This window comes from Pseudophryne corroboree, chromosome 7, assembly GCF_028390025.1.
Source record: "Pseudophryne corroboree isolate aPseCor3 chromosome 7, aPseCor3.hap2, whole genome shotgun sequence".
In the NCBI taxonomy this organism is placed as follows: Eukaryota; Metazoa; Chordata; class Amphibia; order Anura; family Myobatrachidae; genus Pseudophryne; species Pseudophryne corroboree.
The window spans coordinates 270,721,415-270,745,915 of NC_086450.1; the positions used below are offsets into that span (position 1 = coordinate 270,721,415).

Consider the following 24,501-nt stretch of genomic DNA (forward strand, 5'->3'; position numbering starts at 1 on the left):
CTAGTTCTGCATCTGACCCAGCAACACTCAGGCAGTGGGGCCCACCAGGGGGTTACCCTGTGCCACTGTGGGCCAGTTCAACCCTGCATAATGCCCCACATTAGTACAGTAATGCCCAGAAAATCCCATAATACACATAATTCCACACAGTAATGCACCTTACACATATGCCCCACATTAGTGATGCCCATAATGCACCAAAATCCACACAATAATGCACCTTACACATATGAACCACATTAGTAATGCCCATAATACACATAATTCCACACAGCAATTCACCTTACACATACATTAGTAATGCTAGTAGCTTCTTTTTTATAAAACTTACTTTTGCTTGCTGGAGTGCTTGCAGTCAGTGTGGGCGCCCATGCAGCTCCCTAGATCCGTGACTGCATTTTGTGAGATGGGGTGGCAGGATGGGTGAGTGCTTGCGCCCGTTTAAGGGGCACCTGTACAAGGGATGTGACCTCACTTGGTATGCCGTCCTTTGCAAGCCTCATCCTTTATTTTAGCTTGCCGGTTGGACACAGATGGCAGCAAAGTCCTGATACTGCCATACTTCCTGGTTATACAAAAAGACCAGTATCAAACATGTAGCAACTGTCCATTCTCTTCACTGTTCAGTGTGTTTGCTGGTGTCTGTTACTCCTGGCAACTGCATGCCCTTTATTTTATACTGCGGGAGCAATATGCTCTGCTCTCCAGTCTGGCTCGTCTGAAAGTCACGCTGCACTGACGTTTCATATAAAAATAGCACAACACAACTTACTGACCACATTACAGTGCTGGATGGCAGGGGAATTTTACGGCATGGACTGACTGAGAAATAAAGTGTGGGGAGAACACTGTCCCTGTTATATCCCTGCAGACACCTGGGGTTTGCACAGGGATAAGGGACACAGGATAGCAGTGTCCCCCTCCCCCATGTGCACAAGCAGTATTGGTGATGTCAGATTTATGTGGAGCAGTCTTCCAAAACACGTGCTATCATAAGGATCCATCCAGTAATAACCTTATATAGTCAGTGAAAATGTCACAGGTCCAGGAATTGCAGCATGTCAAAGGGAGTTCAAGGGACTGTCTGCATTCTATTTGACAAATGTAAACAGCAGTGTATACAAGTACTGATTGAATACATTTAAAAAGTAACAGATAGTTTGCAGACTGTCCCTCCCAGCATGAGATACTCCAGGGACATGCTTGGATGCCCCTAGACATGCTTGGATGCCCTAGATAAATGCCTAGCCTGCCTATAGCTAAGGCCGTCTCTGACTGTCATATTTAAAATGTTATAAGAAATGTTTGCAGGTCTAGCATGAACCGCTATGAAAATGCATACTAAAAAGTATAGGTGGCCAAACTTTGCTTGTGCATATCCATAACTTGTAGAACACTGAACATCTAATTTACTTTACATACTCCTTTTGTGGAGAATTCACAACATTGTGCCATTATAATGACTTAATTACTTCATTTGTCTCTAGTATCAATCAAGCAAACCCAACTTAATAAGCAATTTCATTTCTCACATTTTATAATTTATATATATATATATATATATATATTTTTTTTTTTTATTTTTTTTTTTTAAATATTCATGACATGTTGAAATGAAATTGCAGTGTATGTTTATACTTTAATGTTTTATAATCTCACAGGAATTGAATCCTGAGACTACACACCCAGATTTTCGCCTCTGGCTTACAAGTTATCCATCACCGAACTTCCCTGTGTCTGTACTACAGAATGGAGTAAAAATGACTAATGAGGCACCCAAAGGCTTGCGTTCCAACATCATCCGCTCATACCTGATGGATCCTATCTCTGATCCCGAATTTTTCAATAGCTGCAAAAAGCTTGTTAGTAATATTTATTACATTTAAAGCAAAGCAGTTTTTTTTTGTTTCTCTTTATTCCATTGTTGTTCAAATACATATGCAGAGTAAAAAAAAAAAACCCTGATGTTATACAATACATTTAGAAATAGAGATGTGTGCTAGTTTTGGCTCTGGATTCATCTTCGTGTTTTGCAAAACCACCTTAATGTGTTTTGCTTTTTGTCCCTCATTCCGAGTTGTTCGCTCGCTAGCCGCTTTTCTCAGCAGTGCACACGCTAAGCCGCCGCCCTCTGGGAGTGAATCTTAGCTTAGCAGAATTGCGAACGAAGTATTCGCAATATTGCGAAAAGATTTTTCTTTGCAGTTTCTGAGTAGCTCGAGACTTACTCTTCCAGTGCGATCAGTTCAGTGCTTGTCGTTCCTGGTTTGACGTCACAAACACACCCAGCGTTTGCCCAGACACTCCTCCGTTTCTCCAGCCACTCCCGCGTTTTTCCCAGAAACGGCAGCGTTTTTTCACACACTCCCATAAAACGGGCAGTTTCCGCCCAGAAACACCCACTTCCTGTCAATCACACTCCGATCAGCAGAACGAAGAAAAAACCTTGTAATGCCGTGAGTAAAATACCAAACTTCTTAGCAAATTTACTTGGCGCAGCCGTAGTGCGAACATTGCGCATGCGCAGTTAGCGGAAAATCGCACCGATGCGAAGGAAAATAGCGAGCGAACAACTCGGAATGAGGGCCTTTGATCTGTATTTTTTTTTTTAAATTGCTAAAAACAGCTAAAATCATTCAATTTGGGCCTGTTTTTTTCCCTAGACTACATATGTCTCTTCATACATCTAGCCTCATGCACCATGAAATGCCTGGCACAAGTGAGCCGGCAGTTCCCAGGCAGTTCTGTTAATGTTAGGCATCTTTTTTTGCCAAAAATGTGTCTTATTCACATCACTATGAGAATAAGACACACAAGCAGACTCTGCTGAATAAAATAATATGTGGCACGCCTAAATTGCAAATGAAATGCTATGTAACAATGGTTTCCTGGAAAATACTGTAACATAACATTTCGTATGCAGATAAAGCCGCAGTCACACACAAAATATATAGGAATGCCGCATATCATTTTAATCAGCAGAGCCTGCTTGTGTGTCTTATTTTCATAGCGATGCGAGTACTATTCAAATAGCGAAGCAAATAAGATGCATTTTTGGGGAGAATGCACAAAGAGATGCCCGGCGTCCGTAAACGCGCTCACAACTAGGCACGACTAGAAGGGCTATGTAACGTGTCTGCAGCAAGGATATAGGAATACAGATCTGTATTATTCACCTACATAACATTAGTTTGCAGTCAATTTTGGCTACCTAACAGCTCACAATAATGTTCATCAATATAGGCCAAAGGCTGGCTGGCTAAACAAAGCAACAGAGCAGCAACACAAACACGTGGCAATTTGAAAGACTATAGCACCTTTCTGAAACATTGCCAAACACACAGCAGTGGCAGACAGAATGGCAGTTTAATAAACTATATGACCCCATAGAAACCAAGAATGTTTTCAGTAATCATGAACTAGATCAGAGGCCCAAGGGCAGTACAGGGAAATGGAGGTGGCTTATATAAGTAGTGGAAGGCAGGTAAAGGATTGATTGATTGATTGATTGATTGATTGATTGATTGATTAGTTAATTTAAATGTTAACACTGTTTCTTTTGGTCTTATGCCCAGGCATGACCATGACTTTCTTTTTATCATGAGCAAGAACTGCTGCCACTGGTGGCTGACTTACATAAACAACATCATCAACATTAGAAAGTACACAAATATTCCCCTCATCCTGTTGCACTTCCACACTAGCACCATTAATTTCTATTACATCATCATCTTTACTTGTTCTGCTCATCCCCACATTTGCAGAGGGTGCAGAAATGGTGGAAGTAGGCTTTTCTATGGGTGAAATTCAGTTGTTTGAAAAGTCGGTTGGGTGTCTGTTTTTTCCTGTCTATTAGATAGGAAAAATCAGACACCCAACTGACTTTTTAAACAATTTGTTTTCGGATCCGAGCCTGGCAGGAAAAACAGAACCCGGGCTTGGAAGTTCTCAGAAACTGGAAGTTTGGGAGATGTCGGTTTCCAAGGAAACTAAACCGAACATCTCTGTTTAGAAGACCGTAACCACGGTCTATGTCCGTGGTAGCCAACCCTGGTCCTTGAGAGCTACCAACAGTTCACGTTTTCCAGCTCACCTGGCAGGTGCACATGTGCAGTTATTACTAACTGTCACACTTTAAAAGATCCACAGGTGGACTCTGGGAGGAGACCTGGAAAACGTGCACTGTTGGTAGCTCTCGAGGACCAGGGTTGGCTACCCCTGGTCTATGCCAATTATCATTTTAGGTATAAATAAATGTTATATTATTTATTTCTCTAACGTCCTAAGTGGATGCTTGGGACTCCGTAAGGACCATGGGGAATAGCGGCTCCGCAGGAGACTGGGCACATCTAAAGAAAGCTTTAGGACTAACTGGTGTGCACTGGCTCCTCCCCCTATGACCCTCCTCCAAGCCTCAGATAGATTTCTGTGCCCGACGAGAAGGGTGCACACTAGGGGCTCTCCTGAGCTTCTTAGTGAAAGTTTTAGTTTAGGTTTGTTATTTTCAGTGAGACCTGCTGGCAACAGGCTCACTGCATCGAGGGACTAAGGGGAGAAGAAGCGAACTCACCTGCGTGCAGAGTGGATTGGGCTTCTTGGCTACTGGACATTAGCTCCAGAGGGATGATCACAGGTTCAGCCTGGATGGGTCCCGGAGCCGCGCCGCCGGCCCCCTTACAGAGCCAGAAGAGCGAAGAGGTCCGGAAAAATCGGCGGCAGAAGACGTTCCTGTCTTCAATAAGGTAGCGCACAGCACTGCAGCTGTGCGCCATTGCTCTCAGCACACTTCATACTCCGGTCACTGAGGGTGCAGGGCGCTGGGGGGGGCGCCCTGAGACGCAATAAAACACGATAAAAATACCTTACATGGCAAAAAATGCATCACATATAGCTCCTGGGCTATATGGATGCATTTAACCCCTGCCAGAATATACAGAAAAACGGGTGATAAGGCTGCCGAAAAGGGGGCGGAGCCTATCTCCTCAGCACACTGGCGCCATTTTCCCTCACAGCTCAGTTGGAGGGAAGCTCCCTGGCTCTTCCCTGCACAGAAAGGGTTAAAAAAAGAGAGGGGGCACTAATTAGGCGCAGTATTAAAACATACAGCAGCTATAAGGGGAAAAACACTTATATAAGGTTATCCCTGTATATATATATAGCGCTCTGGTGTGTGCTGGCATACTCTCCCTCTGTCTCCCCAAAGGGCTAGTGGGGTCCTGTCCTCTATCAGAGCATTCCCTGTGTGTGTGCTGTGTGTCGGTACGTTTGTGTCGACATGTATGAGGAGAAAAATGATGTGGAGACGGAGCAGAGTGTCTGTAACAGTGATGTCACCACCTAGGGGGTCGACACCTGAGTGGATGTACTGTTGAAAATTACGTGACAGTGTCAGCTCTGTATAAAAAAACAGTGGTTGACATGAGACAGCCGGCTACTCAGCTTGTGCCTGTCCAGACGTCTCATAGGCCGTCAGGGGCTCTAAATGATTGAGACAATGGAAAATGTTTTATACATTTCTGATAATACGAGTACCACCAAAAAAGGGGTATTATGTTCGGTGAGGGAAAAACTACCTGTAGTTTTCCTGAATCTGAGAAATAAAATGAGGTGTGTGATGATACGTGGGTTTCCCCCCGATAACAATTGATAATTTCTTAAAAAGTATTGGCTGTATACCCTTTCCCGCCAGGGGATAAGGCGCTCACACGCTTGTAAGAACAAGGGCTCTACCCTCTCATGAGATGGCCGCCCTTAAGGATCCTGCTGATAGAAAGCAGGAGGGTATCCAAAAATGTATTCACACACATACTGGTGTTATACTGCGACCAGCAATCGCCTCAGCCTGGAGGTGCAGTGCTGGGTTGGCATGGTCGGATTCCCTGACTGGAAATATTGATATCCTAGATAAGGATAGTATATTATTGCCTATAGAGCATTTAAAAGATGCATTTCTATATATGCATGATGCACAGCGGAATATTTGCCGACTGGCATCAAGTATAAATGCGTTGTCCAATTCTACCAGTAAAATGGTCAGGTGATGCGGATTCCAAACGGCATTTGGAAGTATTGCCTTTAAAAGGGGACATTTGGGGTCGGTCTTTTAGACCTGGTGGCCACGGCAACAACTGGGAAATCCACGTTTGTACCCCAGGTCGCCTCTCAAAATAAGACGCCGTATTATCAGGCGCAGTCCTTTGTTGGCAAGCGGACAAAAGGTTCCTCTTTTCTGCTCGTGACAGAGGGAGAGGAAAAAGGCTGAAGAGATTACCCAGTTCCCAGGAACAGAAATCCTTTCCCGCCTCTGCAAAAGCCCTCAGTATGACGCTAGGGCCTTACAAACTCAGGCACGGTGGGGGCCCGTTCTCAATGAATTTCAGTGCGCAGTGGGCTCACTCGCAAGTAGACCCCTGGATCCTTCAGGTAATATCTCAAGGGTACATATTGAAATTCGAGACGTCTCCCCCTCGCCGTTTCCAAAAGTCGGCTTTACCGACGTCTCCCTCTGACAGGGAGGCAGTTTTGGAAGCCATTCACCCAGCAGGTGATAATCAAGGTACCCCTCCTGCAACAGGGAACGGGGTATTATTCCACACTATTGTGGTACCGAAGCCAGACGGCCCGTGAGACCGATTCTAAATCTAAAATCTAAAATCTTTGAACACTTACATACAGAGGTTCAAATTCAAGATTGAGTCACTCAGAGCAGTGATTGCGAACCTGGAAGAAGGGGACTACATGATGTCTTGGGACATCAAGGATGCTTACCTTCATGTCAAAGTTTACCCTTCTCACCAAGGGTACCTCAGGTTATGGTACAGAACTGTCACTATCAGTTCAGACGCTGCCGTAGGGATGGTCCACGGCACCCCGGGTCTTTACCAAGGTAATGGCCGAAATGATATCCCTTCGAAGGAAGGAAATTTTAGTTATCCCTTACTTGGACGATTCCCTGATAAGGGTAAGATCCAGGGAACAGTTGGAAGTCGGTGTAGCACTATCTCAGGTAGTGTTGCGGCAGCACGATTGGATTCTCAATATTCCAAAATCGCAGCTGGTTCCGACGACTTGTCTTCTGTTTCCTAGGGATGTTCCTGGACACAGTCCAGAAAAAAGGTGTTTCTCCCGGAAGAGAAAGCCAGGGAGTTATCCAAGCTAGTCAGGAACCTCCTAAAACCGAACCAAGTCTCAGTGCATCAATGCACAAGGGTTCTGGGTAAAAATGGTGGCTTCCTACGAAGCAATCCCATTTGTTAGATTCCACGCAAGAACTTTCCAGTGGAACCTACTGGACAAATGGTCCGGGTCGCATTTTCAGATGCATCAGCGGATAACCCTGTCACCAAGGACAAGGGTATCCATCATGTGGTGGTTGCAGAGTGCTCATCTTCTAGAGGGCCGCAGATTCGGCATTCAGGACTGGGTCCTGGTGACCACGGATGCCAGCCTGCGAGGCTGGGGAGCAGTCACACAGGGAAGGAATATCCAGGGCTTAGGGTCAAGCCTGGATACATCACTTCACATAAATATCCTGAAGCTAACGGCCATTTACAATGCTCTAAGCTTAGCAAGACCTCTGCTTCATGGTCAGCCGGTGTTGATCCAGTCGGACAACATCATGGCAGTCACCCACGTAAACAGACAGGGTGGCACAAGAAGCAGGAGGGCAATGGCAGAAGCTGCAGGGATTCTTCGCTGGGCGGAAAATCATGTGATAGCACTGTCAACAGTATTCATTCCGGGAGTGGACAACTGGGAAGCAGACTTCCTCAGCACGACCTCCACCCGGGAGAGTGGGGACTTCACCCAGAAGTCGTCCACATGATTAAAAAACTCGACAGGTATTGCGCCAGGTCAAGAGACCCTCAGGCAATAGTTGTAGACGCTCTGGTAACACCGTGGGTGTACCAGTCAGTGTATGTGTTCCCTCCTCTGCCTCTCATACCCAAGGTACTGAGATTGATAAGATGGAGAGGAGAAAGCACTATATTCGTGGCTCCGGATTGGCCAAGAAGGACTTGGTAACCGTAACTTCAAGAGATGCTCACGGAGGATCCGTGGCCTCTACCTCTAAGAAGGGACCTGCTCCAGCAAGGACCCTGTCTGTTCCAAAACTTACCGCGGCTGCGTTTGATGGCATGGCGGTTGAACGCCGGATCCTGAAGGAAAAAAGGCTTTCCGGATGAAGTCATCCCTATCCTGATCAAAGCCAGGAAGGATGTAACCGCAAAAACATTATCACCGCAATTGGCGAAAATATGTTGCGTGGTGCGAGGCCAGTAAGGCCCGACGGAGGAAATTCAACTGGGTCGATTCCTACATTTCCTGCAAACAGGAGTGTCTATGGGCCTGAAATTGGGGTCCATTAAGGTTCAAATTTGCGGCCCTGTCAATTTTCTTCCAAAAAGAACTAGCTTCAGTCCCTGAAGTTCAGACGTTTGTAAAAGGGGTACTGCATATACAGCCTCCTTTTGTGCCTCCAGTGGCACTTTGGGATCTCAATGTAGTTTTGGGTTCCAAAAGTCACATTGGTTTGAACCACTTAAATCTGTGGAGTTAAAATATCTCACATGGAAAGTGGTCATGCTGTTGGCCCTGGCCTGGGCCAGGCGCGTGTCAGAATTGGCGGCTTTATCCTGAAAAAGCCCTCATCTGATTTTCCATTCGGACAGGGCGGAATTGAGGACTCGTCCTCAGTTTCTCCCCAAGGTGGTTTCAGCGTCTCACCTGAACCAACCTATTGGTGGTGCCTGCGGCTACTAGGGACTTGGAGGCCTCCAAGTTGCTAGATGTTGTCAGTGCCCTGAAAATATATGTTTCCAGGACGGCTGGAGTCAGAAAATCTGACTCGCTGTTTATCCTGTGTGCACCCAACAAGCTGGGTGCTCCTGCTTCTAAGCAGACTATTGCTCGTTGGATTTGTAGTACAATTCAGCTTGCACATTCTGTGGCAGGCCTGCCACAACCAAAAATCTGTAAATGCCCACTCCACAAGGAAGGTGGGCTCATCTTGGGCGGCTGCCTGAGGGGTCTCGGCTTTACAACTTTGCCGAGCAGCTACTTGGTCAGGAGCAAATACGTTTGTAAAATTCTACAAAATTAATATCCTGGCTGAGGAGGACCTGGAGTTCTCTCATTTGGTGCTGCAGAGTCATCCGCACTCTCCCGCCCGTTTGGGAGCTTTGGTATAATCCCCATGGTCCTTACGGAGTCCCCAGCATCCACTTAGGACGTTAGAGAAAATAAGAATTTACTTACCGATAATTCTATTTCTCATAGTCCGTAGTGGATGCTGGGCGCCCATCCCAAGTGCGGATTGTCTGCAATACTTGTACATAGTTATTGTTACAAAAATCGGGTTATTATTGTTGTGAGCCATCTTTCAGAGGCTCCTCTGTTATCATGCTGTTAACTGGGTTCAGATCACAGGTTATACGGTGTGATTGGTGTGGCTGGTATGAGTCTTACCCGGGATTCAAAATCCTTCCTTATTGTGTACGCTCGTCCGGGCACAGTATCCTAACTGAGGCTTGGAGGAGGGTCATAGGGGGAGGAGCCAGTGCACACCAGTTAGTCCTAAAGCTTTCTTTAGATGTGCCCAGTCTCCTGCGGAGCCGCTATTCCCCATGGTCCTTACGGAGTCCCCAGCATCCACTACGGACTATGAGAAATAGAATTATCGGTAAGTAAATTCTTATTTTTACTGAATTATTACATATATTATAAATCATAGATTTGTTATTAGCATATTTAATTTATATGGCTTCACAAGAGTTCTGTAACACTTTATGTAGGATTAGCTAGCAAGAAATGTCACATGTACAGACAAGAATATAACCTACATATATACATAACTACATGGCTCAAATTAGATAATTATGCAGAGGATACAGAGGGGAGAAGAGGGCCCTGCTCACTAGGGTTACAATCTATTGGAGGGGCGGACATAAAGAGGGATTGGGGATTAGACATAAGGAAAGCAGAGACTGGGCAATTAGAAGGAAGGGTGGTATGCTATAATAAACAAGTAGTTAAGTCATGCTGTATGTTAAATTGCTGCTCTAAACAATGTCTATATGAAATAAATCTGCTTATACTTGTTGTTTTTTTTCTTAGCCGGAGTTCAAAAAAATGCTATATGGTCTGTGCTTCTTCCATGCATTGGTTCAGGAAAGACGTAAATTTGGCCCACTTGGATGGAATATTCCTTATGAATTTAATGAGACAGACATGAGAATAAGTGTGCAACAGCTACAGATGTTTCTAAATCAATATGAAGTAAGAATCGGAGAAATGTAAAGTACAGGTTTATTTTTTTAATACATTGATAGATGCAGCTGACAAAAGTCCCTTGTGCAGGAAGAGGGTACAGGTTTCTGTCTTCCACCTGAATTTCTCTGTGCTAAGCTTCAGCAGGTCACACAAGCAGAGCCCTGCATTTGCACCTGCAATGTGTCATAGTGGTTATCCCATCCTGGCCCCAACTGCATATATTTCAAAGCCACCATTGGACAGAATACTCATTAGTTGCCATAATAAACAGGCACCCTCCATTGTCAATCATAATGCATTGACACATTCGCCTTTGACACTTTTACACAGAGGCTCACCTTAGTATGCTACACAAAGACTCTCATTACCAGCCATATCACCTTCATTGCCTCCTACATTGCATCCAGACTTCCCTTTGCCAACAAGATATAATCCCTTTTGATAGCTATATTGCAGAGTCCCAGATGCCAACCATTTCTAAGATGTCAACACCCACTGTCAGCCATACTGCAAACAAGGATCCTCATTTAATTCCCTTTACTTCGATTTGTGGCTTCTTACAAACCTTTGGCTCAGCAGCTGCTGGGGGACTACCTTGCTTGTGTCTGGGAGCATACAACTTTGTGGGCCCCCTAGCAGCAGTTTGAAGGGGAGCTCACCACGGGTCCTGTTCCCACTCTATGGGTGTCGTGGACACCCACGAGTGGGAATAGTCCCTGTTGGTGGGCATGCCGACCTTTGGGATAGTGAAGGTTCGGGATGTAGTTGCAGGTATTATGACTGGCGGCCCTAACTACATCCCATCTACACCACAGTTGTGCCTTAATTAATGTTATGCCCTATAGTAGTGCCCTAGTTTATTTTATGAACTATAGTAGTGCCCTAGTTCATATTATGTCACACTGCAAGGCTGCCACACAGTACACCCAATTCACATTATGACATACAGTGTCCTCAGTTCATATTATGTCACAGTACAGTGCCCAAAGTTCATATTATGCAATACTATAGTGCCTCAACTTCATATTGTGCCCCAATACAGTGCCCCAGGTCATCTTATATAACATAATGACTTTACTTCAAGGCAAAAGTTTGTAAGGGCACCTATGTTCCACCCAGTGGTGAAAAATGTATACAACACGTGTACTGTAACTTCGACTGGGAAGGTGAGCCCCCTTCATCTCTGGGCCACATTGCAGCTTCACTCCCTGCACCTATGGTAGTTACGCCCTTGCTTGTTACACATTTACTCCTGTACCACATTTTATATTCATTGTCCTCTCTTAGCTTCCAAAGAGTTTTTTCATTTATGTTTAGAAAATGTATTATGATTATTATTCATGATAAAAGAAGGGCTGCACTAGCCTACTACAGCCCCATACTTCTCACTGCCTGCTTCCTTCTCTCACAAACTGATTCCCTTTATCACCACCTGCCCCTCTCTCTGAGTCCCTCTCTCATCCCATCCCCTCCGTCTATCTGCACTGGAGTGGAGGCAGAGCTGGGGGCATTGGGTCCCGGCTGCACAGAAGTTTAAAGTTGGCACCGGCCACCAGCCAATCCCGACTCACAGACTGGCTGCCAATCAAAAGAAGGGGATGCCTTTTGAATCTGGCGCCGATGAGTCATTCATGGACCGCCAGCCAATGAGAAGCTTATCATTGATTTGCACTGCACAAGCCAGGATTGGCTGGCGGCCAGTGCCAATTTTAAATTGCAGAGCAGCTGGGACCGGATGTTGCCATCCCAGCGTTGCCAACGATCGAGATGTGTCCCCAGAGGGACACATCTCTACACAATGCCGCTGCTGTTCCAGTGCTGGGATACCATGATCGAGCTCAGGGCTGGTACATCTACTGCGGCAAAAATGAACTGGTGGTGGGAAGTGGCGGTATATCATACCACTGTATAACGCCCCACTTTAAGCACTGAGTTTAATATAAGTGCCAAACCAAAAGATCTTTATATTGGACTGAAATGAACATGTGTGATTAGTAATGCACTTTAATCTACTGGCAGGTATAAATTTTGTATTTATACAATTTTCTCTCTTCCTGTTGTCTCCCTCTAATATCACAGGAGGTACCCTATGATGCTGTGCGATACATGACCGGAGAATGTAATTATGGAGGAAGAGTAACTGATGATTGGGATCGACGTACACTTCGTAGTGTATTGAATAAATTCTATAACGCTGAAATTATTCAAAATGCAAATTATAAATTTGACTCAAGTGGAATTTACTATGCACCATCAGATGGAGACGTGAGTAGTGCTTATCTTGTTACGCACTAGAGTTGGGAGCAGATGGGGCTTTAGATGTACAACATGTAGTTTATCACTTTTAGTTTCCCTGTACCTTTAATGGGATTGTGTTCATCTTCTGTAGAATATTTTAATATTACTGACTGTTGTATAAAGGCTGTAGTGTAAGAAGTCTGTTACTCTACATTGTGAGCATTGTGTTATTCAGCTTTCTGCTAATAATTTAAAGTAGGGGTTGGCAACTCCCAGAATGCTTGCCAGATGTACAGTAGTATGCAGAATATTTGTAAATGGCACAACATCTGGCTGGCTCCTGGTTGGGATCAGAAGCAAAGCTGTGCCATTGCACCGGTGACTGGGGAGGATCTTTGGCTTTGTCACTTTATTTCCTCCTCTGGACAATGTGGGGAGGTCACAGTCTGTGCACTCCAGTAAAGGCTGGAGGAAGAAGTGTACTATTCCACCTCTCTTCATGCGCTCTAATGTCAAGGATAAATCGTGGGGAATTCTGATGGGCATGTATAGATTGTAAGGGACATAATATGATCACATATAAAGGACATCTCAAGAAGTCTGGGGTCTGATGACACATAAGGGTCATGTGAAGGGGTCTGTATATATGTGTGTCTATAGATAAATAGATAGATTGGAATACATACATAATCACGGCAGAATGGATGTCGGCTCTCAATATCCCGACAGCGGCATCCCGCCTGCCAGAATGCTGGCAGTGGGGCGAGCGCAAAGAGTCCCCTTAAGGGCTCGGTTGCTCACTGCGCTCGGCACAGGTTCTATTCCCACTCTATGGGTGACACCCACGAGTGGGAATAGCCCTTGTGCGCCAGAATTCCGGCTGTCAGCATTGTCGGCTGTCAGGATTCTGGCGTCTGTATCCTGACCACAGGATCCTGAAAGCCGGCAAATTAACTGCATCCCGATAGATAGACTGCTAGGTGTAAACAGAAAGAAAGTCGTGTGTGTAGGTTCCTCCAAAGGTGGCTGCCGCTCTCACACTTGTCAGCTGCTGTCTGGCTTAACTGCTGTACAAAAATGTTTCAATCTGACATGTCTGATGCAGAGCAGCCAGCAGCAGCAGCAGTAGTAATAAACGCCCACCCCATACTATCTCTGTATGTATATACAGCCACTTGTGAGGGTAGTAGAGGGGTGGTAGGCTAAAATGTTGCCTATGGTGCCGTAACACCTTGCACCAGCCCTGTGTGTGGTGTGTGTGTGTGTATAAGTCGACCAATGTAATGGGCTGTGGAAACATGAAAAAATTGCATGTTTCCTTCAGGCTAAAAAATTACAGTGGCAAAACTCACATCTAGATGTTTTGCCATTGCAAACATACAACTCAGGCAATGTAAAAGGATACGAGTTTACAACTTGCACCTAAAACATTACCAAAATAGCCACTAAATAGACCAACTTCTTGCTAGCGAGATTGAGAGAAGCATGCACAGATCAGTGAGATCCGTGCATGCTTCTGTCCGTAAAAGTAAAGAAAGAGTTATTTTTTTTTTTAAATGACGTGCAGGCTCCCCTAAAAGCATAACCAGCCCCGGGATCTTTGAGGCGGTCCTATTTTCTAAAATACGGGGTGGGGGAGGGGGGGAATGTGTAGGGGTTCCCCGTATTTCAACAACCAGCACCGGGCTCTTGGATCTGCTTCCTGCGATGGCACATGGCTGCTTGAATTATAGAGCCCCATACCAATGATTAAATACTGACGTATCAGGGGGCGTGGCCTTGCACAGATTTTGGAGGACATGCATCTACACTGCTCCTGCTGGGTGGCCTCATTAGTTAGTTGTACTAGCCCTTTCCCCCAGATGTTTGCCCCCCCCCCCCCCCCCCCCAGACTACTATAGTGTGGAAGAGACCATCCTGGGTCTGTGCTGCGGAGCCGATAGACCCTACGCTGGTCTCTGCGGGTTGCAGCCTACCCAATCTCGGAAGCCGCGTCCTCTCCTACCACCTTTCGATTTTTAATGAAGTCTTGGCAGCAGACTCGGACAATACTATACTTATTGAGTGGGCTCACCGAGCTCTCCGCCCAAGAGGCCTTCAAACCAAAGACCCTAGAGATATTATCTGCCGCCTCCATTACTGCCACATCAAGGAGGAGATTCTCAGTGAAAAGAGAAAGCTTGACTGTCTGGGGTTCAATGGCTAAGTTATACATATCTTTCCTGGCCTCTCCTGGCACACGCTCCAACAGCGCTGCCTCCTTAAACCGCTAACGGATGTCCTGAAGAACAAAGGAATACGGTTTAGATGGGGCTTCCCGATGAGCGTCCAGGTCACACATGAAGGTCGCCAGGTTACTCTACAGTACCTGGAAGATCTGAATGCCTTCTGCACAGCCTTAAACATCGTGAAACCTTCTTTTGGAGAATGGTCCCAGCTGTACCGACGTCTTGAGCCACCCAGCCTTTCTGCTCCATGTGCCTCTTGGGTAATCGGAAGTGGGGTGCTCAATCCTCTCCTCCGACCGGAGTGATTTTGTTTGCTTGAGGCTCGCCTTTTCCTTAATGCACATGTCGCCTTCACTCAGTTCTAGTGACTGGCCACCGACCCCACCACCTGGTCCTTTGATCGGTCTGGAGACTCACAGTTTAGTTTCTTTTTCTGAGTTCACACAAGTTGGAGGCTCTATTGTCCACCCTTCCTTCATTACTTTGAATTCCTCAAGCCACGGACTATGCTAGCAGTGAATTAATGTTCTCCTGATTTCAATTTTTTCTGTACATACTGTGCCTTGTCTTTTGTTCTGTTATGTTTTCCATGTTTTTCATATAGCTGTGGGGTGTATTACTATTGGCCTGGACGCCCCCATGCTTCATGACTGTTGCCCATTTACCCTGGTTGGTTCACTCACCGCCTCCCTCTCTTAAACATCTCACATTCAGTTCTTGCAGAGGGCAGATGTCATGTCCTCAAATGCAGAATTTTTTATCGAAACTAAACTTTTGTTAATACAGTATATATTTTCCAAACCAGGGTCAGAGACAATCCCTTTCAAGAATGTTGCACTTAATAGAACCTCTTGAGGACGGTTGTCTGGTGATAGGGGGTGACTTTAATTGGTCCACGGTGCCATTGACTGTCAACTTCTCCATGCCAACTGACTCGCGACCACAGAAACATGCGCCGGCTCCTCAATGAGTTCCAACTACTGGACTTATGGAGGATCCACCATCTGACTGTGAAGGACTACACTTTCTTTTCCTCCCCCCATAATATGTACTCTAGACTAGACTACTTTCTTGTAGACCATAGGTTTCTGCAATTGTTTCCCTCTAGTAAGATAGGACAGATATCCTGGTCAGACCATGCACCGGTATATGCCTCAGTTAACTTGTCCCCATCGACACATATGCCTTAGACTTGGAGGTTTCACTCTTCCATGCTCAGCAACCCATGTCTTACACCAGAAATTAGCTCTGCTATCGCAGAATATATTGAACATAATGATAAACCTGATGATGGAATGTTGGCCGTCTGTGAAGCACACAAATGTGTCATCAAGGGTAAATGCATACAGCTGGGCACACAGTTAAAGAGAGAAAAAATGGCCAAGAGGCAACTTCTCCTTGACCATATTGTAACCTTTGAAATTCAATACCAGTCCACACTAAATCCTCAAGTTCTGCTCGATCTAACCAAGGCCAGACAGACACTGAACAAACTTCTTAGTGATACTACCAAAAGAGATTTGGGTAAATGCCGACATAAATTCTTTTTTGGGGGCAATAAGCCGGGCTCCATGCTTGCATGAGCATTGAGGGCACAGAGACTTCAATCTTATGTCCACTCGGTCCGGAATCCCCATGGTAACCTGGTTCACACGCTCCCACTGATAGCAGAATCTTTCCAACAATACTACGTTTCCCTTTATAACTTACGTGCAGGCCAATCCCCTTCGGAGATCTTTGACTTGAAGACTCTGCTTTACAACTACCTACATGAGATTGACTTTCCCAAATTTTCTGAGATGGACCTCGACTCACTGAGGTTCATGATGAGCTTGAGGCGGCTTTGTCGTCATCCCCACTGGGCAAAAGCCCAGTCCGGATGGTTTCCCAGTGTGTTATTATAAAGTGTTTAAATCTACCCTATTACCCCTATTTCTAAAGGCTTGCAATACGGTATCCCGTGACAGGGGCTTTCCAAAACAGACTTTGGAAGCTCATATCTCTGTAATACCTAAAGAGGGCAAAGATCCCACACATTGCTCAAGTTAAAGGCCTATTTCTCTACTGAATTGTGACATGAAACTGTATGCCAAATTGCTTGCTATTTGGCTGAACCCTCTCCTGTCTGATGTGGGCTTCATCCCGGGCCGAGAAGCAAAGGACATCACATCCAAAATCATAGATCTTATACACTTCGGCCAGTCTAGGTTGACCCCCGTGGTTCTCCTGTCCACCGACGTGGAGAAAGCCTTCGACAGAGTGGACTGGCACTTTATGGAAGGCCTCCTCAACCATCTGGGCCTGGGCCCTGTTTGTCTCGAACGCATCATGGCCCTATATAGATACCCTTCAGCCACAGTCTGAATGGTACCCTCTCCAGTCCTTTTGTGATTAGAAATGGAATGAGACAGGGTTGTCTCCTTTCCCCACTCATATTTGTGCTCTGTATGGAGGCATTAGCCAAAGATATTAGAGCTAACCAGAACATTCACGGTATATGGGTAGGGGATCATGAATAAAAACTTGCATTGTATGCCGATGATCTCTTAGCTACGTTATCTGAACCGGTAGTCTCTCTGCCAGCCCTGATGGCGGAATTTGCTAGATTTCACACCTTATCTAATTTCAAAATTAATTATACCAAATTGATTGCCTTAAAAATTACCACCCCACAACAAGAGATTGAGGACATCCGTGACTCGTTCCCATTTCTATGGCACCCTTCTCATTTTACATACTGTACCTGGGGGTTATTATTATATCCTGAGACCATTCAGATTTATATAAACTTAATTTGCTTCCATTACTGCATAGACTTAAGACTGATTTTAATAAATGGTCGACCCTTAACCATTCTTGGTGGGGCAGAATTAAAACCATAAAAATGAATGTTCTCCCCAAAATTCTTTATCTCCTACAGACCTTACCCATCACTATTCCCACCTCCTTTTTTAGAGAACTCCAAGCTATGGTATGTCATTTTGTTTGGGGTAAGATGGGTCATAGATTGGCCCAATTAGTACTGATTCAGAGCCGTAAGGACAGTGGATTGCAACTTCCTCATTTCATAAGATACTACCATGCAATAACCCTTACTCAGATAATTGAAATGTCTCAATATCCTGCTACTAAACAATGGCCACTGATTGTGGGATCCACCACTGGTGCTCCCATCCATGTTCTTCCATGGCGTTTTAAAATCCCATGGTTCCAACACCCTACCTTAGATCCCACCTTACGCTGTTGGAAAAAAGTAAACACTTACCAGCCTTTAGCCCGAACCCATCTCTGTCTACACCTCTGCTACATAACCCTGATTTACTTCAGAGCACATTCTCCCAAACTCTATTGTCCCACTGGGCCACGGTTGGTATTTCCAGACTATCTCACTTAGTCAAACCTATTGGCTTTGTCTTTTTCTGAGCTGTCACAGACCTACTATTTGCCTTCTAGCAATTTTGGGGGTTTTCTACAAATCCGACACTATGTGACCTCTTTACCAGCCCATTCTATAGGGTGGCGTCCAATCTCCTTTGAGACCTTGTGTCTCAATGACCTCCCTCTTAGACACCTGATATCCCAGTTGTATCAACAATGTTTAACTTGTCTCTCGCTCCTAACCCCTTCTTTTGTGGCGGGATGGCACAGAAATATCCGAAGGGAGCTTACTGAAGACCAGTGGTCTCAAATATCTGCCTATACGTTTGCCAGCTCTCCTTCTATTCAGGTCTCAGAAACCCAGGAAAAATTATGTCTAGATGGTACCGCTACCCTGAGCGCATTCACCAGATGTTCCCGACTGTGCCTGCCCTGTGTTGGCACTGTGAAACAGGCGTTAGGTACCCCTATCCACGTATGGTGGCATTGTCATAAGTTGACTGGCTTCTGGCAACAGGTACAAATGGTCACTTGCCAAATCACTGGATATCCAGTCCCTGCAACCCCCAAATTTTGGCTTCTTGGTCTGAAGGACATTCCTCTATCCCAATACAAAAGCTCTTTGCTACGACATCTGATGAATGCGGCTAGGGCCACTATACCATGCTACTGGAGGACCACCATACAGCCTCCTATCACTTGCTGGCTCCAAAGAGTTTACTTTTACATGGCTAAGGAGGAACTCACTACACCCCCTCAACTGAATGTCTCTAGATTTATTGCTACCTGGTCAGAATGGCTCACCTTTAAAGAATCTCAGGTTTATAAAACCTATATGACAACAGTCCCTCCTACGGCATTTTAAAAACATGATGGCGAACTTCCCGTTTTCCTTTTCCCTCTTTCTTTCCCATCTTTCCTCTTTCTACTTTTTGTTCCTTTTTTCTTCATACTTTATTTTTCACATATTCATAAGTTTGACTTCCTTTACAATATTGTGGAGATTTTATGCTGTTTTCTGGGATGCACTGACAGTTATGACTTTGTGCTCCACATTGTATTCTTTGTTTGTTATAATCTCTTACCCACAAAGTATTTACTGGTTTCTATGCATCTCTGTGATTGATACCATATGTATTTTTGTATGTCTCTTTATTGATGGTCAATAAAAATTGAGATTGCAAAAAAAAAAAAAAAATACTGACGTATCAGTTGTGTCAGTATTAGCTAAGTATAGAGAAAGAGATTGGGAAATGCTATTTCTGGACTCTAAATCATTTAAAAGGTACTCGCCAAGGCGCCAATGTCTGGGAGAGGGTTTCACATTGAAGACTTAATGCCGAATGATCAGACCATGAGACTGGCAAGATAGAAGCCCTCTTTACCTGCTGGAGAGTCCATTTATCGGAGATAGCTACAGTAGATCAATCCGGGAAAAGGACTTATGTACCGGGGAATAACATTTATAGTCTATACAATTAGGGTTCCTAGCTCGCCATATATCGTACAGATTGAATTCGGCCAGGAATCGCCTGAACGTTTTGGATCGATCTCCGGCAGTGGCTAGCCCAAGATGATTGTAGGGTCCCCTAATATTAATACCGCCCCAGAGCAGTTAGCTTGAAGGACAGTACAAAATTTTTTTATAAACAGGATCTGTTTCATGTTAGGGGTGTATACTACTACTAATGTAACCTGTCTGAGTATTAAGTAACGGCCTTCAGAATCCATTACCTGTTTCTCTAATACGAAGGTGCAGGAGTGAGAACGGAGAAGGGCTATTCCCTCCTTTTTCTTAGGTCTATTAGACATATAACAATGAGGGAACTTAAGATTTGAGAACTGCGAAGGTGAAGAGGATATGAAGTGAGTCTCCTGGAAAACTACGATATGGGCCTTAAGTTTGGCAAAGTGGCACAATGTACGTTTCCGTTTATAGGGCAAATTCATTCCTTTTACATTTAATGATACAACATTAACCATGAGGCGAAAAAAAAATAGGGGCTGTTAAGATAACTGGACTTAACTCGATAACTTCTGTAAAAATATGTGTCCCAAGGTTGAAATAAATGAATAAACAGTTGGATAAGGGGAATATTGAGAAAGTGTACCCAGAAATGTAACCTCAGTGAATTTTAAAAAAAGGTAATAGGGATTATAAAACAAAAAAAGGAAGAAGTAGTACCTGAGAGGTACTACTTCCAATGACCGCCACCTGTGGCGGCACATGTGGGAGCGTGTGAGAGGCATCAACCTCCACCAGTCTCTTTAGGAACTGAACCTGAAATAACAAAGGGTGAGCAATGCATAAAAAACACCAAATCTCACTTAATCATGACTTGTAACTATGGGAACATGAATTAAGTTTTAATGTCACAACTCAAGGGTATTCTGACTGGTCAATAGGAATATCTACCACCCACCGCACTATGAAATATATTGTAAAACTCAAAGCGCAATACACTGTGCATCATACAGTAGGTCCTGATACTCTTGTTTAATCTGGAAGTACAAAAGAACCCTAGCTTTGATTAAACAGTATAAATGGCACAAGAAGAGGGTGTACACCAACAGTACATGCGCAATTAAAACAGACTGAGCAGCCTTGCTACTACACCAGGAGGGACAAACACATAAGTCCCTAAAGATTCAAACGTAGGAAAAAAGTGCAGCGTGCCGCTCAAACCATAAGATGAATCCCTTGAATTTAATGAGGGATGAACTGAACCATGGGTTTTTGCAGAATAAAGTGCATTTATTACATGGACAGACTGGTAAACATACAGTGAAAAATACAGATTTAAAACTACAAGTTAAAAAAGTGGTGATAAAACAAAAATGGACCTGGAGGCAGTGACTGGTTTAAGGTGACTGTGCAATGAGTAAACAATCAATCTCTCACCATCTGGTGGTCCTGCGGTGGGCTAGCTTAAAATAAGCAGTTTAGGGTCCAAAGCTGAAATAGCCCGGCACCACCGGACAGAGCTTGTATCAGCACGTTAGTCCTTCCAAAGATATCACCGCTCCATGGACCAATCGATCCTCTATCCAAATATCCTTATTTTTTAAACCTGCTTCGGGCTTTACTAACCAGGGAGGTGATGTCGCAGCAGTGGGTACACTTTTATTTATGTCCCTGCGGCCGCAGCATCACACCCCCCAACTAGTCATCCCTGGCCGGGGTTCCCTGAGGGAGTGACCTCAATTAACTGTGCGGTCTACCACAGACCGCAAAGTTCCCACCATAGGTGATAATAGGGATTTCTTCAGGAGCGCACTGCCAATCAGGATAGCGTGGCATTTCCTGATTGGCTGGCGGGTCCTCAACTGACAGAAGTCACGAGAGGTCCCGGCATTCGGTGAAATGGGATCCATGATCCCTCTGGGTTGTTTTTTAACCCCTTGAGAAGAGGACCGATCGGATTATTGGTGAGTATAATTTTATTTTTTTACAGGTACCCTAATGGATTCTACTGGAGAAGGGGACGTGAATGGCGGCGTGGGATGTAGGTAAGGATGTGTGAGTGTATGAGTGTGTTTTAATAAAATGATACTTTCACAGTGTGTGTGTCTTTATTTGAAAATTTCTTTGTTGTGGAACTACAGTTACCACTGGGCCCTTTAATGCCCCACATGCTGGTACTTGTGGTTCTTCAAGTACCAGCATGCGGGGGAGGCTTGCTGGAACCTGTGGTTCCACAGCAAAAGACAATATTTACTTATTTCATTTTTCTTACACATTTATGGTTATCAGCCCTCCATCCACAGCCCACGGATGGCGGAGACAGCCTCTGGCTTCATCCCTGGCCCTTGGGTGCCTGGAAGGGGGGACCCCTTTATTTTAGGGGTCCCCACTCCCCAAGGCAACCCCCGGTCCGGGGTGACTAGTTGGGGTGTGTGATGCTGCTGCCGCAGGGACCTATATTAAAATGTCCCCGTCTGCGGCATTACCTCCCTGGCTAGTGGATCCTGGTTCTGGTTTTAAAAATATGGGGAACCCCTACTTCTTTGGTTCCCTGTATTTTTGGAACCAAGACCGGTCCAAGAGCCTGGTGCTGGTTATGCTTTTGGTGGGGGGGGGGGGCTGCATGTCATTTTTTTTTTACTGCTTCTTTACTTTTACAGACAGAAGCATGCACAGATCTCCCTGATCTGTGCGTGCTTCTGTCTAAACTTGCACCTTGTAATGCAACTCGCGTTACAAGGTGCGAATTTGAGCAATATGTTTCAGGTCTGTTTTTTTGCCAGACCTCGCATGCAGGTTGAGTTTTTTACAAAAAACTCGCAACACAATACACTTGCGAGTTGCACCACCAACTCGTACCTTCTCAAAGTGCGAGAAGATGTGAGTTGGAATGTGTGCAAAAAATCGCACATCATTACATACTGCCCAAATCAATATTTGGTGTGACCACCCTTTGCCTTCAAAACAGCATCAATTCTTCTAGGTACACTTGCACACAGTTTGTGAAGGAACGTGGCAGGGAGGTTGTTCCAAACATCTTAGAGAACTAACCACATACAGTGGGGCAAAAAAGTATTTGGACAGCCACCGATTCTGCAAGTTGACCCACTTAAAAAGTTGAGAGAGGTCTGTAATTTCCATCATAGGTACACTCCAACTGTGAGAGACAGAATCTGGAAAAAAAAAACACAGGAAATCACATTGTATGATTTTTAAACAATATACTTGTATATTCTTGTGGAAAATAAATATTTGGACACTTACCAAGCAGCAAGATTTCTGCCTCTCACAGACCTGTTACTTCTTCTTTAAGAAGCTCTTCTATCCTCCACTTGTTACCTGTATTAATGGCACCTGTTTGAACTGGTTATCTGTATAAAAGACACCTATCCACACCCTCAAACAGTCACACTGCTACCTCTCCACCATGGCCAAGACCAGAGAGCTGTCTAAGGACACCAGGGACAACATTGTAGAGCTGCACAAGGCTGGGATGAGCTACTCGACAATAAGCAAGCAGCTTGGTGAGAAGAGATCAACTGTTGGCGCAATTATGAAAAAATGGAAGAAATACAAGATCACTGTATGTGGTTAGTTCTCTGAGATGTTTGGAACAACCTCCCTGCCGCGTTCCTTCACAAACTGTGTGCAAGTGTACCTAGAAGAATTGATGCTGTTTTGAAGGCAAAGGGTGGTCACACCAAATATTGATTTGATTTAGATTTTGCTTCTATTCATTCACTTTGCATTTTGTGAATTGATAAAAATAAACTGTTAACACTGAATTTACGTTAGGAGCTCCCGAACAAGCTGTTGTTATTGGGACAAGATCCATCACAATTTGTGGAGTGTGTATATTGCAGAATGTACAGTATCTTGTTTTTCATGCACACAATGGGGTATATTTACTAAGCTCCCGATTTTGACCGAGATGCCGTTTTTTCTTCAAAGTGTCATCTCGGTCATTTACTAAACACTAATCACGGCAGTGATGAGGGCATTCGTAATTTTTTGCTAGTTCAGGTAAAAAATTACGAATGAATACACCATCGGTCAAATTACGCCTGTTTAGATATGAATCTCGGTCATTTACTAAGAAGTGCAAAGCAAAAAAACACAAAACACTGCCGTGAAAAATTACAACTCGTAAAAAAGTCCTAAAAAAAAACAGACCTGCTTTTTTTTTCCGTGATTTGAGATGCATGCAGGGATCCATGAGATCCGTGCATGTATATCAGTGGGAAGGGGTGGGAAAGTGCTTATTTTTGCCAAAAAATTGCGTGGGGTCCCCCCTCCTAAGCATAACCAGCCTCGGGCTCTTTGAGCCGATCCTGGTTGCAGAAATATGGGGAAAAAAATGACAGGGGTTCCCCCATATTTAAGCAACCAGCATCGGGCTCTGCGCCTGGTCCTGGTCCCAAAAATACGGGGGACAAAAAGAGTAGGGGTCCCCCGTATTTTTAAAACCAGCACCGGGCTCCACTAGCTGGACAGATAATGCCACAGCCGGGGGTCACTTTTATACAGCGCCCTGCGGCCGTGGCATCAAAAATCCAACTAGTCACCCCTGGCCGGGGTACCCTGGGGGAGTGGGAACCCCTTCAATCAAGGGGTCCCCCCCCCCCAGCCACCCAAGAGCTAGGGGTGAAGCCCGAGGCTGTCCCCCCCCCCATCCAATGGGCTGCGGATGGGAGGGCTGATAGCCTTTGTTGTAAAATAAAAGATATTGTTTTTAGTAGCAGTACTACAAGTCCCAGCAAGCCTCCCCCGCATGCTGGTACTTGGAGAACCACAAGTACCAGCATGCGGCGGAAAAACGGGCCCGCTGGTACCTGTAGTACTACCACTAAAAAAATACCCAAAAAAACACAAGACACACACACCGTGAAAGTATAATTTTATTACATACATACATACATA

General features: G+C 44.8%; 1 protein-coding gene across 1 annotated transcript in view; it reads left to right on the plus strand.

Annotated features, from left to right (window-relative positions):
• Nucleotides 1-24,501, plus strand: part of DNAH7 (dynein axonemal heavy chain 7) — a 1,092,938-nt gene that overhangs the window by 952,462 nt on the left and 115,975 nt on the right. The window contains exons 56-58 of the mRNA XM_063934143.1: nt 1,662-1,862; nt 10,117-10,278; nt 12,352-12,537. Of these exons, the coding sequence (XP_063790213.1) occupies nt 1,662-1,862; nt 10,117-10,278; nt 12,352-12,537 (549 nt within the window). The remainder of the gene's footprint in view (nt 1-1,661; nt 1,863-10,116; nt 10,279-12,351; nt 12,538-24,501) is intronic.